Below are 20,771 nucleotides of genomic sequence, written 5' to 3'. Positions count from 1 at the left end.
TTTTAAATCAATCCAATCGAGCCTTAAATAAGAGATAAATCAATAGATAATGATAAAAGAAGATCTAAAAAAAATTCTCAGTATGAGGTAATCAAACCAGATTTCATATGTGATATCACTATATAATACATAATTGAGTGAGATAAAACTTTATTATTGTTGTTGTATTAAATCTTAAAATAGCTGGAAAATATATATAGGACATGAAAATAATCATCAGTCCCCGTCCCCCGGCATATGATTGATGTGTAATATTAACGGATGGAAAGAAAGTAGAAAATTCAGAGTTACGTCCTGTAAGCTCAATAATGGAGGTCCAAAAACGATAGATGACCAAAATAGATACGTGGAAGGAGTAGATCCATAGGCTTTTGATCAACTTATATTATCCGAATTATGCACAGTAGTTATTGAATTTAGATGCATTTAATTTCTATAAATTGTTGGTATTGTATGTCCTAAGTATTTCGTAGCCTGGAAGTAAATGGAGTCTGGTCACTGTGGCCTCATCTCGGCACTTTTCTGTGTAAGTTTTATCTCTATTCAGAAAAATAAAAGTGAAGCCCTTAAAGTTGTTATAATTTATTAAGGCAAGTTTTTAATACTAGATATATTTAATTAAAATGCTCAATACATTAAATATATTTGAAACTTCATTTTTTTTCCAATTATAATTGTTATTGTAAAAGAATTTGACTAGTATTGATAATACTGGATATATAATTATTTAGGATTTAATTTTTATTATGTTTAATTTATTCTTACAAATAAACAAATAATTTAAATATAAGACAAATAAAAGAAAATCCTTTTGCCTAACATAATAAATTTTTTGGATAAATAATTTTATTATAGTTAATAAATGTTTTATATTCACTATTTGAAAGTTTCTCTTCGATTTCATATTTTAAATAGAAATGTTAGAGTGCTATCAGAATTTATTATTTTAATTATTACTTTAAGCATTTAATCTAATTCTCTTTAGTTTAATAACATGACAACATACTTTAATTTACATTTTTAAACATAAATAATTAATTAATAATTAAAAATAATAAATTCTAATAATTTTCTAACATTTTTCTATTTTAAAAGTATTCTGATAAATCACTTATTATGTATGCTCAGTTTGTTTTTGATATTATAATAATAATAATAATTGAAACTTTTGGCAGGTTGCATTCTTATTAGGTAGCCATGTCCAAGCAAATGAGATGTTATGGGGAAACCCTGATCACATGCCTAAAGCATTAAGGGATCTCACGAAGCCTGGTCAGTATGTGGTAGTATGAATTTGAGATTCCAGATTCCAATTCTTCCACTTCTCATATTTAACCTTTAATTACATCTACTTCAGTTGTTTGGTCGTTTATTGTTCTTTGCATTACACACAAGTACTCTAGACAAGAAGGAACCGAAAAAAAAATTACAGAATTGGAAGGACAAAAAAACCCTTGTTGGAATTTAACTTTGCAAAGGTCATAACTCATATAATTCCACTTAGGAAATTTATTCTATCATTATTTTTTATATACTATTTCCATTCAATTTATTCTATCATTATTTTTTATATACTATTTCCATTCTTCAATAATTATCTATTTGGAGTTTGGACAAATTATAAATATAATAAGATGACATATAAACTTTTAACTTTTAATTCATCACTTTGTCTAAATAAAATCATAAATAATGGTTTAACAACGAGGGATGAGCATTGAAATTTGTTTCAGACTATTACTTATTAATAAATAGTATTTAATATTTTATTGATTAAAACTTGTATTTAATATTACACTGCCTATTGTTCAAAAGATAATAAAATATTGTCATATAGGTAATTTGAACATGTGGAGAAAAATAATGCATTTAGTTAAAAAGAGTGGATCATATAAAAAATAGAAAATGATAAAAATAGTAGATAAATATTTAAAAAGATCCTACACAAAGGAATTAAAAAAAAATCAATATGTAAATGCATGATCTCACTGTTGTAGATGTAATAGGATGCAATAACATCATTTCATCTATGTAACTAATTTTAATTTTTAAACTAAGGTTTTTAAACAATATTATATAATTAATAAATATTATTATTTTTTATTAATATTTAATCAGTAAAAAATTATATTTATATTTATATTTATACAAATTTTATATAAAATAAATATATAATTTGTACCTATATTTATAAAAATTTGTATATATAAATTAATATAATTTATATACATAAATTAATAAATTTTATTTATTAAAAATAATTTAATATTTATATTGATCAAATAATAATTAAAAATACTAAAAATTACTATTTCAAAGTGCTTTTTTAAGTTTTTATGGTGGTGGTGGTTGTTACAAAGGAAACTACCCTCAAATTACATTGAAATTCACTCAATTTTTGCCGAGCCTAATCTCACTATCTAATCTCTGTTCGCCTTTTGGTGTTAATAAGGAATTGGCGATCGAGGACTTAAGATAAGCAACAACAAAATAGATGTTGACGTCTATGGCAAACTGAGGGACCCTAATGGACTCAAAGATACAGTGCTGAATGTCACATTTTTCCTTGAACAAGACCTTCATCCTGGCAAGAAACTCAAACTTGAGTTCCCTAAGCGTTCTAGTGACTTCACCTTTTTACCAAACTCACTTGCAAAGATCACCCCATTTTCCAGTACCAGGTATTGAGGAAGTGATTATTATTGACAACACTTGTTAAAAATCTATCCCTTGTCAATTTTAAATGTATCAATTATTATTTCTTGCATTGTATTGTTGCAGACTAAAACTGTTTATGATAAATAAACTTAGATATATCTAGTAACAAATTAAAAGACAACTAACTATTAAAATATTAATACAATAATACTAATGAACAATAAATTAAAGTTATCTTGTTTAATTAATATTTTTAATTTAATGTATGTAAAATTTATAATTCTACAATAAATAACTTTAATATAAAATAAGGTAACTTCAGTTGTTCTGAATTGATTTTATATTTTTTTTCCTTAATATTTTTGCTATTAATAATATAAAAATGTCTAGAAGATGATAAAAATTAATCAAATAGTTCAATTTTTTAATTTATATTCATTAATTATTACTAAAATAAATAGATAATTTTAAATATAATAAATATATAATTATAAAATTATACATGTTAAATCAAATAAGATAATTTTGTGTTTTTTTTAATAACTATGCTACGTATACATCAAAATCAGTCACCAAAATTAATTATCAATATATTTATGTATAAAATACATGTTAAAATATAAATATATATTAAAAATAAATTAAATTATATATATATTTATATACAAATATATTGGTCTTGATTGATTTTAGTATATAAATATTATTTTTTATTCTCTAATTAGCACTGATGACTATGTCACTAAGCACTAAGCATTACCAATTTCAGGCTCCTAGAGATTCTGAAGCGTTTTGGCATAGAGGCTGAGTCAACCGATGCTAAGACAGTGAAAGACACACTTGAGCTTTGCGAAAGCCCTGCCATTAAGGGGGAGGAAAAATACTGTGCCACCTCTCTGGACTCATTGGTAAACTTTGCGGTTTTGAAGCTTGGGAAGAACATAAAACTACTTTCAACAGAGTTGGAGAAGGAAAATGAAAAGGCAGAGGAATACAGTGTGCTGAAGGGAGTGACAAAAAATGGTGATAAAGCTGTAGTGTGCCACAAACTGAATTACCCTTATGCTGTGTTCTACTGCCACAAAGTGGAATCAAGGGCTTATAATGTTCCATTGGTGTCTATCGAAGATGGGACAAAAGCTAAAGCTCTAGCAATTTGCCATAATAATACTAGGCATTGGGCTAGTGATAATCCTGCTTTTATGCAACTTAATGTTAAGCCTGGAACTGTTCCCGTTTGTCATTTTCTTGCCACTGATACCCTTCTTTGGGTGCCCGGATCTTACTAGCTAGATAGACCAACCAAATACAAATTCTTGCATTCAAGAAAACAACTACTTATCTAAATAAGAGATGTTGAATTTGTGGAATGCAAGAATGTCATATCTGGCTAGAAGATCGAGCAAGGTATAATAAGGTTTGATGTATGGGGATCAATGTAGGATATATATGTTATCTGGCTGGTATTTATAGCTATGGTCCTGTATGTATTAATTATTTTCTATATATAAGTTGGTTAAGGTACTGTTAAAATAATGGAGTGATGATAAAAATTGAGTTTGATGAGAACGTTCCTCCATTAGCATAGGTTTGTTCAGAGCAAATTGGTGGCATTCACTTTTCATGGGCAGGCGCCTAGGCGGTGGTAGTGTCCAGTTGCATGACGAAAATTTTACGGCTAATTTTTTTTTTAATATTGTAATAAATAATGTGATGTGCCTCTATATTTTAGTGTAGGTGAGTATATGGAATTTTTTACTTTTGAAAAACATAAAACATGACCTACGTTTTGTGTGTAAAAAATATTTTTTTAAGAGTAGTGCTAGGGAGCCAATGAACTAAACGTACAATGTGTACAATGGACTAAATCTTTGGTTTATCTCATGTTATAAAAAACTAATTTTGGGTTCACCAAGATTCAAACTCTTGACCTTCCGGATCTGGAACTCTAATACCATGTCCTGAAACCACTCATCCCAAAAGCATAACCTGATTCCCAAAAGCATAACCTGATAGGACAATGTACGCTTAGGTCATTGGTTCCCTATACTTTCTCTTTTTTTAATTATTTAAATATAAAACGGTGCCAACGTTTTAATTAAAAAATATTTTAAAAAATTTCCAGAAAACGGCAGTACCGTTTTCATTTTGAAAGTTTATTTAAAATCTGAAAATAGAAAACGTGAATGATGTTTTGGTTGTTTTCAAATATTTTAATTAAAAAAATTGAAAATAATAGCGAAGGAATCATAAAAAAATAAGATTAAATACTTGAAAAAATTTTGTAGATTTGTACGTTTTTAATTTGATTTAAAATAAAATTATAAATGGTAAAAATAAATAAATTTATTGAATTATTTTTATTAATAATTATTCTCTTTAATTATTTTATCTGTTTACTCTTTGGAGAATTATAAAAAAAATCACTAAAATATGCTAAAATTATTAATAACGGTCATAATAAATTTTATTTAAAAAAATACAGTGTTATTAGGTCATTCATAGTTTGATGCTTCTTTTCCCATGATCTTTAATTTTTTAAATAACAAAAATTAAAAATAACTAAAACGTTATTGACGTGATTCATTTTTTTTAATTTTAGAAAAAGTTACAAAATGAAAACGGCACTGCCGTTTTGTGGAGGAGTTTTTTTAATAGTTTTTTAGTTAAAACATTAGCATCGTTTTGTATTTAAATAATTAAAAAAATGTTAAACATTTTTCAAGTGAAAGGTTCGAAAACTAAAGTTAAACTTTAACTTTGTACGTTTATAAATAGAGGATTCGATATGAAGAATAATATACACGATCAATAAAATCTTTTCTCTTTTTTCATATTGTTAAAACACTTTTCTCTCTTTCTCTCTTTTATATATGCTATTATATATGAAATATTTTTATATTAAGATATTAATTGTAGTAAATATTAATATTAGTGTTTTTTATTTATACTTTTTTATTTTATATTGATTATATCTTCCTTAATTATTTATTTATTCTACAACACGTTATCAGCATAAGATTCTAATCAAATTTTAGGAAGATTCTAGATAACAAATTTTTATTATGTCGAAACTCTCTTATTTTGAATTTAATGCTCTTGATATATTTAAAAATAATTATTTATCATGGATACTAGATGCTAAAATCTATCTTGATTCAATGTATTTTAGAGATACCATTAAGGCTAAAAATAATGCATTCCAGAAGGATAAAGCCAAAGTCATTATTTTCCTTTGTCGTCATCTTGACGAAGGATTGAAAAATAAATATCTCACATTAAAAGATCTTGCAGATATGTGAAAAGACCTTGAAGAAAGGTATAATCGTCAAAAGACGTTGATACTTCCTCAAACCCGATATGAATGGACGCACTTGCGTCTACAGGATTTTAAATCCATAAATGAATATAATTCAGCAATGTTTCGAATCACCTTACGAATGAAATTATGTCAGGATAAAATAACTGATAATGATATGTTAGAGAAAACTTTCTCTACCTTCCATGCCTCGAATGTGTTCCTGCAGCAGCAATATCAAAAAAAAGATTTAAAAAAATATTTTGAACTAATTTCTTGCCTTCTTGTTGCTGAACGCAACAATGAGTTGTTTTTAAATCATAAAACGCGTCTAGCTGGCGCCGCCCCATTTCCTGAAGCAAATGCGACAAATCATTACCTCATAAGAGGTAAATGGCAAGGTTTTGGTAACAAGAAAATTATGGAAGGAAGAAGAATTATATTCACAAGAAAGGATCTCATTAGAAGTGGGATAAAGAAAGAAACATTGGGCAAAATAAATCAGCAGAGGATAAATGTATCCGTTGTGGTGGAAATGGACATTAGTCGCGTACCTGTCGTACCCTAAGGCACCTAGTCGATCTTTATCATGCATCTTTGAAAAAGGATGACAAAGGAAAGGAAACAAATTTTGTTTCAAATGATGCTAAAAATTTTGCCACTCGTTATGATGTGTCTGATTTCTTTGAGGATCTTGAAGGAAATATTTGTCATTTGATCAATAATGGAATAGTTTAATATGTGAATTTGTTAAGTATTCATGTAAATAAATAATGTAAGAAACTTATTATTAAGTTTTATTTTCTATGCATCTAAATTTCAAGTATGATGTATAATAAAATATTTATGAATTTCAAAATTACTGAATGTGTCAAGATAATAATAATAAAATTTTTAGTATATACTATACTTCTTAGAAAAATATTTTCAATCAAGATGTTTTACTGCGCAAATATTTCTATTCATTTTATTATTATTTGTCTTTGAAGAGAATGGCAATGAAATATAGTGAAGATATTTGTCTTGCGGATAGTGCAAGTTCGCACACTATTCTCAAAAGTAATATATATTTTACCCATCTTGTGCCAACAGAAGAATATGTTAATACTATTATTGCCTCGGGTAATGTGATAGAAGGCTCTGGAAGAGCTATAATTTTGTTTTCCGAAGGAACAAAATTTATAATAAATAATACACTATTATCTACTAAGTCTCTGAAGAAATTGTTGAGTTTCAAAGATATTCGCCAAAATGGATATCATATTGAAACAATGAATGAGAAAAATCATAAGTACTTATGTATATCACAACTCATGATTTAAATAAAAAGGTTATATTAGAAAAATTACTCTCACTTTCATCTGGGTTATATTATACCAAAATTAGTGCAATTAAATCACATGCCATTATAAATCAGAAGTTTACTAACCTAAATGAATTTATAACTTGGCACGACCGATTGGGTCATCCGGAAACAACCATGATGCAGAGAATTATTGACAACTCCCATAAACATTCACTAAAGAACCAGAAAATTCTTAAATTTAGTAAATTTTGTTGTGCTGCATGTTCTCAGAAGAAGTTAATTTTAAGGCCATCACCAGTAAAGATTGGGTTTGAGTCTCCTGAATTCCTAGAAAGAATTCAAAACGATATATGTAGACCTATTCAACCACTATGTGGATCTTTTAGATATTTTATGGTCCTAATAGACGTATCTTCGAGATGGTCATATGTGTGCTTATTGTCTTCTCATAACCTGGCATTTGCAGGATTACTTGCACAAATTATTCGATTAAAAGCACAGTTACCAGAAAATTCAATTAAAGCAATTCGTCTTGATAATGCTGGTGAATTTACTTCCCAAGCTTTTGATGCTTATTGTATGACTAATAGAATAAGTATTGAACATCCAGTAATTTATATTCACACACAAAATGGATTAGCAGAATCACTTATTAAGTGCCTCCAATTAATTGCTAGACCTTACTTATGAGAACAAATCTTCCAACCTCGGTTTGGGGCATGCTATTTTGCATGCCGCAGCACTCATTCATTTAAGACCAACAAGTTACCATCAGTTCTCTCCTATGCAAATTAGCTTTTGGCCAACAGCAAAATATTTCCCATTTAAAAAAACTCGGGTATGCGATATATGTTCCCATTGCACCACCTTCTCGCACCAAAATGGGACTCCCAAGAAAATTGGGGATATATGTTGGATATGATTCGCCCTTTATAGTGAGGTAGCTTGAGATACAAACTAGAGCTGTATTTAAAGTTCGGTTTGCAGATTGTCATTTTGATGAATCAAAATTTTCAACATTAGGGGAAGAGAATAAACTTCTTAAAAAGGAATTTAATTGGAATGCATCATCCTTGATGCATTTAGATCCTCGATCACGACAATATAAACTAGAAGTTCAAAAGATTATACATTTACAAAGAATAGCAAATGAATTGCCTGATGCATTTTTCGATACAAAGAAGATAACAAAATCTTATATACCAACAGAAAATGCCCCAATTCGAATTGATGTCCCAGTCAAAAAAATAGCCATTGAAACAAATTCACGCCAGAAACGTGGCAGACCTATTGGTTCCAAAGACAAAAATCCTCAAAAAAGAAAAGGAGGAAATTCTATTCCTATTGAAAAAGACATAGTAAAGACACATGCAGTTGTCCAAAATTCTGATATAGTTATAACGCTAGAAGACGTTCAAGTACCTGAAAATTGTGAAAATGACGAGATCTCAATAAATTATGTCTTTACAGGAAAGAAATAGGACCGAAATAAGACAATTGTCAATGAAATATTTACATATAATGTGACATTAAATATCATGCAGGATTAACCACCAAAAATGCCTCCGAATTATTCAAACGCTGACAAAAATATATCCGAATTTTATTATCGACAAAAAGACCTTTAAATAATTTTAAAATATAACAACAATACCCAACAGTAAATATATATTTTCAAAAAATACCTTAGAGAATGAATTTTGATGTGATTTTTTACAAGCATAATTAAAAAAAATAAGATATTATTCTTAAAATTTGGTAATTTTTTTCTAAGTATATATTTTTTGTGAATTTTTAAAAGTATTATTAGTTGTTAACAAAAAATTACAAAAAAAAATATATATACTCAACAAAAAATCACCAAATTTAAAGAATAATAATATCTTATTTTTTTTAATCATGCTTGCAAAAAATTACATTAAAATTCAATTTCTAATGTATTTTTTGAGAAATACATATTTAATGTAAGATAATCTTGCAAAAAAACTAACATTAAATATGTATTTCTCAAAAAATACATTAGAGATTGAATTTTGATGTAATTTTTTGTAAGCATGATTATAAAAATGAGATATTATTTTTTAAAAAATTTGGTGATTTTTTGTTTTGTATATATTGTTTTGTGATTTTCTAAAAGTATTATTAGTTGTTAACAAAAAAATTATAAAAAAATATATACTTAACAAAAAATCACCAATTTTTATATATAATAATATCTTAATTTTATAATCATGCCTGCAAAAAATTACATCAAAATTCAATCTCTAAAGTATTTTTTAAAAATATATATTTACTGTTGGGTATTATTGTTGTGTTTTTAAATTATTTGAAGGCATTTTTGTCGATAGTAAAATTCGGGTGTATTTTTGTCAGTGTTTGACTAATTTCGGGGACGTTTTTGGTGGTTAACCCATATCATGCATGAAAGTAAGGATTTTGAGTCAAGAATAGTCGAAGAATGTCGACAAAGGAATGATTGGCCAAAATGAGAAGAAGCCATGAAGGCTGAGTTAGACTCACTTGCAAAACGTGAAGTCTTTGGACCTGTAGTCTATACACCAAAAGATGTAAAACCCGTTTGATACCAATGGGTATTTGTGAGAAAACAAAATGAGAAAAATGAAGTTGTATGCTACAAAACTCGACTTGTAGCAAAAGATTTTTCACAAAGACCCGGTATAGATTATGAAAAAATATATTCCCCTGATTTAAATAAAATAATGTTTCAAAATCAGTAAAATAATAAAAAATATTGAATAAATTTCTATATACAAGTTAATTAACTAAACAAGTTCAACAAATCATTCATATTCACGCGTGTCCGTTCTTCTTCGTGCCTTTGCTGCGCACGTTCTTTTCCTTCTTTTTTTATTATTTTTCTCTTTCGTTATCGTCGTCACCAACATCACTTCCTTTTTCTCCTTCTTTTCTCATTGGAATTTCTTCTCTCCCTTCATTTTCCTCCTTCTCCTTCATCATCATGATCATTATCGTTATAGTCATCATCGTTTTCTTCTTATATGTATCGTCGTTATCATTATCGTTGTTATTATTATCATTATCATATATTTTTTGCTATATTGATGACGTTGTCTGATTCAAAATTGATTTGGATGTGTTTTTGTTGATAATTCAGTCATTTTTTTAAAACTCAGTTTGTGTATTGTAATCATTAAAGAAAATATTTCTATGTATTTGTAGCAAAATTTTGGTGTAAAAATAAAGAAATTTATGTATTATTGTTAACAAATTTTGGTGTATTTTTATATTCAGATAAGTTATGCATAATTCAAACTTCTTACTCTTCTTTCTTCTCATCTTTTGCTGCTGCATCTTCATCTTTTCCTTCTTATTTTATCTTCTCAAGTTTCTTCTTGTTTTTACTCTCTTAACAAAAATAAAAAAAAATCAAACAAAGAAGAAGAAGAAACACATAATGCTGTAAAATTCCTTAAAAGAGGATGAACTTATATTTATTCAACTACAAAAAAGAAAGAAGTAAGAAAAAAAAGAAAAAAATGTAACATTAAAGAAAATATTTCTGTGTAGTTATAGCAAAATTTCGATGTAAAAACTAAGAAATTTATGTGTTATTATTAAAAAAAATTTAGTGTACTTTTATTTTAATAAGTTCTGTATAATTCAAAACTCTTCCTTTTACTCTTCCTTATTTTTTGCTGCTGCTTTTTCTTCTTTTTCATCATCATCATCATCTTCTTGTTTTTTTTTCTTATTCATCTTTTCCTTCTTATTTTACATTCTCAAGTTTTTTCTTATTTTACTCTCTTAACATGAATTAAAAAAAATCAAACAAAGAAGAAAAAGAAACACATAATGCTGCAAAATTACTTGGAAGATTATGAACCTACATTCATTCAACTAAAAGAAAGAAATAAATAAAGAAAAAAAGAAGAAGAAAAAAATGCATCATTAAAAAAAATATTTCTGTGTATTTGTAACAAAATTTTGGTATAAAAAATAAGAAACTTATGTGTTATTGTTAAAAAAATTTGGTATATTTTTATTCTGATAAGTTATGCATGATTCAAAACTTTTCTTCTTCCTCCTCCTTATTTTTTGCTGCTGCTTTTTCTTCTTTTTCATCATCATCATCATCATCTTCTTCTTCTTCTTCTGTTTTTTTTTTCTTATTCATATTTTTCTTGTTTTACTTTCTCAAGTTTCTTCTTATTTTACTCTCTTAAAAAAAACAAAAAAAAAACAAAGAAGAAGAAACACATAATACTGCAAATTACTGGGAAGAGGATGAACCTACATTCATTCAACTAAAAGAAAGAAAAAAATAAGAAAAATGTATTAAAGGAAATATTTTTGTGCATTGTTGCAAAATTTCGGTGTAAGGGTTCTGAATCTGAATTATTATTGTGATAAATCTGTTCCATTCTCGTTTCGGTATATTTTGAAAAACTTTTGGTGTATTTTAGAAATTTTTCGGTGTATTTGTCTTCTGATAATAAATTATGCATAATTTAAAACTCTTCCTCTTCTTCCTTCTCATTTTCTGCTACTGCTTATTCTTCTTTTTCATCATCATCATCATCATCAACTTTTTTTTCTTATTCATCTTTTCCTTCTTGTTTTACCTTCTCAAGTTTCTTCTTGTTTTATTCTCTTAACAAGAATAAAAATAAAAAAATCAAACAAAGAAAAAAATTACATATAATGCTGCAAAATTACTTGAAAGATGATGAACATATATTCATTCAACTAAAAGAAAAAAAGAAATAAGAAAAAAAAAGAAGAAGAAAAATGCATTAAAAGAAATATTTTTGTGCATTTGTAGCAAAATTTCGGTGTAGGAGTTTTGAATTTGAATTATTATTATGATGAATCTGTTCCATTCTAGCTTCGGTGTATTTTGAAAATTTTTCTGCGTATTTGTATTCTGATAAGTTTTGCATAATTCAAAACTCTTCCTCTTCTTTCTCTTCAACTTCTGCTGCTGCTTCTTCTTCATCTTCTTATTTCATTTTCTCATAATTCTTCTTGGAAGGTGATGGATCTACTTGAACTTGAGAAGGGGTGGGATTGAATCAAGTTGGCTTAAAACTTAAAGTTTTAAACTCTGTTTTAACAGAAGCTTAAGTTACAGGAGATTATTTCATTTTGTCTCGTATGCAGAACAAATAGAGAGTATGGAAGAGGAGAAAAAGGCCAGCATGTATCCTAGTTCAAATTCTTAGTGCAATGAATCCTACGTCCAGTCTCCACCACAAACCATGGTGAAATTTCCACTATAATCCACTGATTACATTCACCAATACTATTGAATTACTTCCTAATTCAATTAGTATCTACCCCTAAGTTTTTTTCACCAAAACTTAGCTACCCAAAGTGTTGTCCCAACTTGGAAGGGAAATCTAGACAGATTCAAACTCACCAAGTGCTAACCCAACTTGGCAAGGAAAACTAATCCTAGTTCAACAACTCAATTACATCAGAAATCGGTGGTTCTTTTGCATCACTTTTGTCTTTTCTCTCTTGGCTTTTCAACTCACAAGATCAGCCTTTTTCTCAAGACAAAAAATGACACAAGACAACCATAACAAAGAAAATCAGAAATTAAGCTTGAGTAGAAGAAAAAGATTTTAGCTCAATGTTTGAGATGATGCTCTGTGTTTGTGCTTTCTTTTTCTTGTTATGAAATGATGGAATGAGGCTTCTTATATGTTTTTAGCTTGCTTACATTTTTGCCTCTTCCATTTGCTTGTCCTTGCTACCCGTTGGAGCTGTCACTGCTGTCATGCAGTCCTTCTTCATCATGCTCCACTACCTCTGCTGGATGACGAACCCGTCCACCATCTCTGTTGTCCTCTGCTTTTCTTTCTTTCTTGGCATGCACTCCTTTTTCATTTTTCTCCGTAACTCCTGTTGCTACTACTATTAGTAAGTTTGTGTTTTGCTCACCCACTAGCCAAATGTTGCTTAGCTGATGTCCTTGGGATAGTGGAGATGTGCTTGTGTCCTTCTTGTTTTCACAGAGCCACACCTGTCCTTGAATAGTTGTTGTTCCCTTATTTTTCGCTGTCCTCCCTCTTTTTTTTAGCCTTGTATTTAGTATTTACTGAACGGTGCTATGATGAGAGTTGGGCTTGTCTATTATTCTTGGAGCACTAAGAAACAAATGAGCTGCCTTCTATTTGCTGTGATGGACTTAAAGCTTGGAGATGTAACACTTTAATTTGCTGAAGCATTGCTGTAGTGGGCTGAAGCAGCATTTGATTGGGCATACATCACTTAGCACACAATTAAACACATTTGGGCTTTAACTCAATAAATATTTGTCATCATTTATAAAATCCAAAATCAAACTAAGCTTAATAGAAGGAAAAAACCGAACAGAGAAAAAAAATATATATATAATGTTGCAAAATTAATAGAAAGAGGAGGAAAAAATGCAGCAATAAAAAGAACGACGATAAAGATAAAACACGCAAAGAAAAAGGAATACGAAGAAAAAAGAGAAAGAATACAAAAAAGAAGAGAATGAGTAAAAGGAAGTGGAACGCAGGATACAAACATTGGAGGAAGAATGTAAAAAAAAAAAACAATGTAATTTCATGCTCGCGTAATGTAAGTGAATTTTGTTGGATTAAGATTAATTTATTTGAACTTATTTGCCAAAAAGAATTATATGTATAACAAAATTGTAACTAAAATATCTACTATTTGTTCATACCTAAACTAAATGTAGTCTAACCCAAGAATCTACTCTCAGCAACTAGCCTTTAGATTGGGCCATTACTAAGCAACTCAACCCAACAGTAACAGGTTTAGTTCGTGTTGCCTCGTCCACATGGATAGAACCAACTAAGATACATGTCACCATAACCCGTATTCGAACCGACTCGGGAATTAAGCTAAATATTCCTCAACAACTTTGAATTCAATCATGAGGGTAACTTCTCATTTTAAAAGAGAATAGCCACCTACTACAATTTAAAATTGTCTTTAAGAGATGAATAATTTCATCTATAATTCTATAAATATCTTATCATTGAGATATTTTTTTTTCAATTTAATTTTACTTTAAGCTGCTAAAAATATTGCTAACTTAAGCGTCACAGTTTTTTACGGATATTTCTTTGCTATTGTCCATACGAAGACATCAAAAATTCTTCTCTCTCGGTGAATAAGTCAGAACATTCATTAAAAATGCTTGAATCTCATATCTAAGTCCAAAACGCCATTCAATTTCAGATAATATCTCGAAATATTATTCATTAACAATTTTAATTGTCAAATTACATATAAAGATAAAATTATACTTTATGTCCATTTTTATTTGAAATACAATCTACTTTTTTCTTAAATAGTTTTTACTTATTTTGTAAGGTGAATTAGATTACATATTAACTGAAAAGTGATATTCACCTATCAGAACTATATCCGATGAATGTTAATCTGTGTGCTGGAAAAAAATGCAGTGTTTTTAAATTTTAAAGGCTAAATCTTAAACTATATGATAAAAAATGTTATATACCTTTTACTTAGCAAATAATATTTAAAGATAAATTCTTATATCATACTTCTAATATTTATTTAGTTCTAAAACTTCAAGAAAAGTATGGAATTTTTTAAATGATTATTATAGTAAACAAGATAAATTCAAATCAATATAATAATTTAATAATAAATTATATCGATTTTATTTTTTAAATTAATTTAAACTGTATTACAAATATTTCTTTTGGTTATACTATTTAATGGCATGATATTATTGTCGTAAATAAGATACTTGAGGAAATCATATTACATATATCTTATTTTTAAATAATAGTTTTATTATATATTTCATTTACAATAATAACAAAATGTATAAGTGAAAATAGAAATACTCTATTTTTAAAAAAATTAGTAAATATTATATTTATTGTATTTATTTAAAAAAATTCCGTGAAAGCACAGTTTGTGACTTTGTGGTAATAATTTTCATTTATGAAGAGTAGTCAAGGTCAATAGTTCATATAGTCTTTGAGGATAAGGAGACCCAAGAGTAACCAATATGATACGTTACCGTCGCTACTACGATTGAAATAATACGTGTTAAAGGTGACGTTGATGAAATATCCCCAAGAAATATCCCCCTTGACACATTACATGTCAAATTTATCAAATTACATCTAATAATTTTTAAATATTAATTATAAATTTTTACTACCATAACTAAATTTAAACCCACGTGGCGTGGAACTAAAATGAATTAATTTTTATATATAAAAAATATTTAATAAAAACCCTTAAAAATTAATATTAAAATTTAAATAAAATTTTAAAGACATTATATATTTTAGTGTTTAAAAGAGTTTGTCACTTAATACATATATTTAATAAATTTAACCTACAAATAAAGCTATTAAATATAAAACAAATATAAATATAATATCTTAATAATTAAAAATAACATTTATGTTTTTATGAATCATGAAAGTATATATTTAAATATTATTATTACAAAATAATATGAAAAATATAAATTATTAAAAAAATTATATATAAATGATAAATGCCGTATATAATTGTTAAACAGAATTAGATTAAAAATAGAAAAAAATTAAAAACATTGTACATCATATATTATATTAATTTAGGAATATATAGGGGACAACTTATTTAGCAAAGTAAAATAAAAAAACTGTGACCATCAATTAAATTTTTAAATAATTGTATAAAATATTAGCAAAAGATAGAGAAAAAAGAGTGAGAGACATATGATTATATATAATTATATGAGAAGAGATAAAGACGTTTGAAGTGAATATTGATTTATATAGTAAATATAAATAAAATGATTAATTTTTATATATAAGTATTTTGTGCTTACAAGCTTTACAAGTTTGAAGAAAACGAAACCCACTAAACGCGTTGTTTATGTTACGTGCCTCTTTAACAGACTTTTAAATTAATTCAAATCAATTAACGTGCAAATATATAACTTTCATTTTTTAAAAGATTTTGTTTCTACTTTTTTCGAATTTCTTGCCAAATTTGTTGGATCTCCTTTTTGTTTCGTTTTTTTCTCGATTTTCATTGTTTCTGAAATCAAGCTTTGAAATTGTTTTGAAGATAATGGAACTTCAGAATACACTCAAACGATTATAGAAATACCCCCAAACGATTACAAAAATACACTCAAACGGTTATAGAAATACACCCAACAGATTACCAAAATACACCCAAAGAATTTAAGAAATACATCTAAAACATGGAGGAGACAGTATATTTCTTCTTGAAATCTTTTAATGTTTTGCTGGTTAAGGATGATGCATATGGCAGAGACAATCTAAAAAAAACCTAGAAGAATCGTTTTTTCTGGTGATTTTTTATGGAGATTTGTATCTTTTCTTCTTGATTTTTTTTTACTCTTCGCGAGGAGTTGGAACGTATCTTTTGTTTCGAATGTCGTTTGAATATTGACGGTTTGCGTTTTGATCGAGGAAAAAGATGAAGAGTGCGAATCTTGACGGTTTGCGTTTTGATTAAGGAATAAGAGGAAGAGTGCGGCATAATGAACGCATGCGTTGAAGGCTCGATTTTAAAGGAGTGGTGCGCGTATTTTTTTCTTGGACTTAGACTAACTTGTATAGCTTGTAAACCAAAAATGCTTGTATGTATAGCAGGCCTCTAAATAAAAATAGAATAAAAAGAGAGAATGAATTAAGTTTTATTAACTAATTTATATCTATTAAAAAGAAATAACATTGCTACTACAGGTTAATGAATTATAACTCAAATAGTATAGTTTTTTTATACTCACCTATAGGTCACAGATTCAAGTCTCATTCCTAACTTAAAAAAAAAATTTACATAGAAATAGAGAGTTATTTAATATGTAAAGAAATCATTATGTTATTATTTGATTTTTTTTATACATTATAAATAAATTGATAAATAGATAAATAAATAAATTTTTGTAAAATAATAGATTTATTTTTTAAATAAAATATATAATATTAGAATTTAGATTATTAATATAAATTAATAGTTTTATATTATACTTTATTTAAAAGTAGATAATTTAATATATGAAATTATGAAATTAATAGTAAATTAATTATATAGATACTATTTTCTATCGTAATATAAATATGTTTTAAAATAGATATTTTTTATGTTATTGTAAATATGTGATGACAATTTTATATGAAAGTTATAATTTACGTGTGATTCATTAGCCATAACACTATTTTTCTCCCTCTTTTTATATATTATAATAGATAAATAATAGAAAGTAGATTTCAGCACCGACCCTAGCTTGGTGATCACAATTTACAAACACTGTGAGCTGCAAAGAACAATGGGAAACTTCATTATTGTTATACCAATTATATGTTTCTGCTTTGTCTTTCCAATCTCCAAAATCAAAGCAGAAACTGATACCATCACTCACTTCCAGTCTCTAAGTAAAAACCAGACCTTAGTTTCCAAGAATGGAGAATTTGAACTTGGTTTCTTCGCTCTTGATAACTCTACCAACCATTACTACCTTGGCATTTGGTACAAAAAAATCCCAGGCCAAACCATTGTATGGGTGGCAAACCGTGAAAAACCGGCCACAAATCCAAACTTTGTTCTATTGATTATAAACAACACAACAAATAACACACTTCTCCTTAGTCACAACAACAATGTTGTATGGTCCGTGAGCGTAGCAAGAAAACCAAAGAATCCAGTTCTGCAGCTCTTGGATTCAGGGAATCTTGTTCTAAGAGAACAAAACAATGATGATGAGAATGAAGAAAAGAATTATGTATGGCAAAGCTTTGATTACCCTGGTGATACACTCTTGCCAGGGATGAAGCTTGGTAAGGATTTGAGGACGGGTTTCGTTAGGCGCTTAACGGCGTGGAAGAACAAGAAAGATCCTTCACCAGGAACCTTTAATTGGGAAATGGATGTGACTAAGTGGCCAGAACCAATGCAACGAATAGGATCAATGAAACAGTTCAGCTCTGGACCATGGATTGGAGTGGACTATGGTAGCAAACCAACGAGAAAGAACCCATCGACCTTTGAATATGTTTACTTCTCCAACAAGGATGAAGTGTACTTCTCATTCTACCTCCTTAATAACAATTCAGTTTCCACGAGGATGGTGTTGGATCAAGCCACCTACAGGCGTCTGTATTTGGTTTGGATTAATTCTGACCAAGAATGGCTGGTTTATAATTCACTGCCAAGAGTCTTTTGCGAGCGATATGGAGTTTGTGGTCCTAATTCCAATTGTGATTGGGATAAGTCCGCTTGTGATTGTTTGAGAGGGTTTAGGCCTAACCACACAGGAGGTTGCTTGCGCGACAAGCCACTGAATTGCGAAAGTGATGGGTTTGTTAAGTATGTGAAGATGAAAGTGCCTGATACTTCGAATTGTTTGTACCTGAATCAGAGCATGAACCTTGTTGAGTGCAGAGACAAATGCCTGAGGAATTGTTCTTGCGTGGCTTATGCAAATTCGGATATCAGAGGAGAAGGCAGTGGTTGTGCTTTGTGGTTTGGTGACCTTAATGATTTGAGGACTCTACCAGATGCAGGCCAAGATCTTTATATTAGAGTGCCAGCTTCAGAATTAGGTATGTAATACATTTCCCTTAATCTTTTATATTAGAGTGACAATATCTTTGTGTTTGCATTGTGACATTAAACAGAGACAAAGAATGGACGCAAGATCAAGATAGGAATTGCAGTGGGAGTCACAATTGGCGTATTATGTGGCCTGGTCTTAGTTTTCTTTTTGGTCCGTAAAGGACGAACAAGGAGCATTTTAAAAGGTAAAAATTCTGTTTTGTTTTTTGATGAGCATTAAGAAACTTGTTTTAAAATTAACAGTAAAATGTAGAGACTAACGCAACATTAACAGATCGTTCCAAGGAAGAACAAGAGGAAGATCCAAAGGTCCCATTGTATGACCTATCAGTTATAGTTTCTTCCACTGATAACTTTTCGCACAAAAACAAGCTTGGAGAAGGTGGATTTGGATCTGTATTTAAGGTAACATACGTACTAAGCTACTTTTGTAAGAAAATTAGAATAGCGAATGGAAAACCCTTAAGCTAATTTGCAATTGATAAATGGCAGGGAACATTAGAAAATGGACAAAGAATAGCAGTTAAGAGGCTCTCAAGCGGTTCTGGACAAGGGATCAAGGAATTTAAGAATGAAATTGCATTAATTGCCAAACTTCAGCACCGTAATCTCGTCAAGCTGCAAGGATATTGCATTCAGAATGAAGAGAAATTACTTATATATGAATATATGCCTAACAAAAGCTTGGATTTTTTTATATTTGGTACAAAATCTACATTTTTTATGCATGGTAAAATTGTTAATATTAGCCATAAAACTTCTTTGAATATGTGCAAATTTTGACTTGAATGTACATCTTACTAGATCAAACGAAAAAAAGGGTTTTGGATTGGAATACACGATTTAATATCATTCTCGGTATAGCGAAAGGACTTCTTTATCTTCATCAAGATTCAAGACACAGAGTTATTCATCGAGATCTCAAGGCAAGTAATGTTTTACTTGATGATGAGATGAATCCAAAGATCTCAGATTTTGGTTTAGCTCGAATTTTAGGAGGAGACCAGACCACAGAAATTACACGTTGTGTTGTTGGAACATAGTACGAATACTCACCATTTCTTAATTTCCATTGTGTAGTGTAGAATTATCTATAATATTGTGTTTTTAATATTATCTTATATTATTCATTAGTGGATACATAGCACCAGAATATGCGATAGATGGAAATTTCTCAGTAAAATCAGACGTTTTCAGTTTTGGTGTTTTATTGCTGGAGATAGTATCAGGAAAGAAAAATAGAGGAGACCAACATCAAAACCAAAATACAAATCTTATTGAACAAGTAAGCAGAACACATATACTGTTATTATTTCTACTTCTACTATCCACTATGAATTGATGATATTATTGATTCTTAATTTGATGCGTTTTTTTCAGGCATGGAATTTGTGGATTGAAGGGAGGCCTTTAGATTTGATAAGTGAAGACTTTAAAGAATCTTGCAACGGCTCCGAAGCATTGCGTTGCATCCATATTAGTTTTCTGTGTCTTCAACAGCATCCACATGACAGGCCAAGCATGTCGTTTGTGATTATGATGTTAGATAGTGAGATTTGCTTGCCTCAACCAAAACAACCAGCTCTGTTTGTTGGAGAATATTATTCTTCGTTAAATAAGAGTAATTTAATTTCTGGTAATGAATTAAGTATGTCCATTTTGGAAGCACGTTAATTTAGAAAGCACTGCTTAAAAATGTGTAACATATATAATGCATATGTAGTAATAAAATTGAGCAAATTATTAAATGACTCCATAGTGTTAACTATTACGAGTCAATATGGCAGTTGTGTAATTATTTTTTGTTTTCTTGAGTTCCATGTTAGCTTGTGTAAGCTGTGTAAAATGTGGTGATGATTACCTGTGTAGACTGTATCAGTAATAAGAGAAAGAAGTCTTTCATAA

At 28.7% G+C, this 20,771-nt stretch overlaps 2 protein-coding genes across 2 annotated transcripts; both read left to right on the top strand.

Moving 5' to 3' along the window:
* Positions 1-225: 225 nt before the first annotated feature.
* Positions 226-4,227, top strand: LOC112707303 (BURP domain-containing protein 6). Its single transcript, XM_025758984.3, has 4 exons — positions 226-526; positions 1,176-1,272; positions 2,453-2,681; positions 3,428-4,227. Exons 1-4 carry the CDS (start codon positions 485-487, stop codon positions 3,945-3,947), a joined length of 888 nt encoding a protein of 295 aa, XP_025614769.1. The 5' UTR covers positions 226-484; the 3' UTR covers positions 3,948-4,227.
* Positions 4,228-17,456: 13,229 nt separating this feature from the next.
* LOC112705339 (G-type lectin S-receptor-like serine/threonine-protein kinase At4g27290) lies at positions 17,457-20,771 on the top strand. The gene is made up of 7 exons (XM_072201703.1): positions 17,457-18,853; positions 18,929-19,051; positions 19,141-19,271; positions 19,359-19,569; positions 19,671-19,908; positions 20,001-20,151; positions 20,247-20,771. The coding sequence occupies exons 1-7, from the start codon at positions 17,581-17,583 to the stop codon at positions 20,538-20,540; spliced, it is 2,421 nt and encodes an 806-aa protein (XP_072057804.1). The 5' UTR covers positions 17,457-17,580; the 3' UTR covers positions 20,541-20,771.

Source organism: Arachis hypogaea, chromosome 8, assembly GCF_003086295.3.
Source record: "Arachis hypogaea cultivar Tifrunner chromosome 8, arahy.Tifrunner.gnm2.J5K5, whole genome shotgun sequence".
Classification (NCBI taxonomy): Eukaryota; Viridiplantae; Streptophyta; class Magnoliopsida; order Fabales; family Fabaceae; genus Arachis; species Arachis hypogaea.
This window is presented reverse-complemented; position numbering and strand designations above follow the sequence as displayed.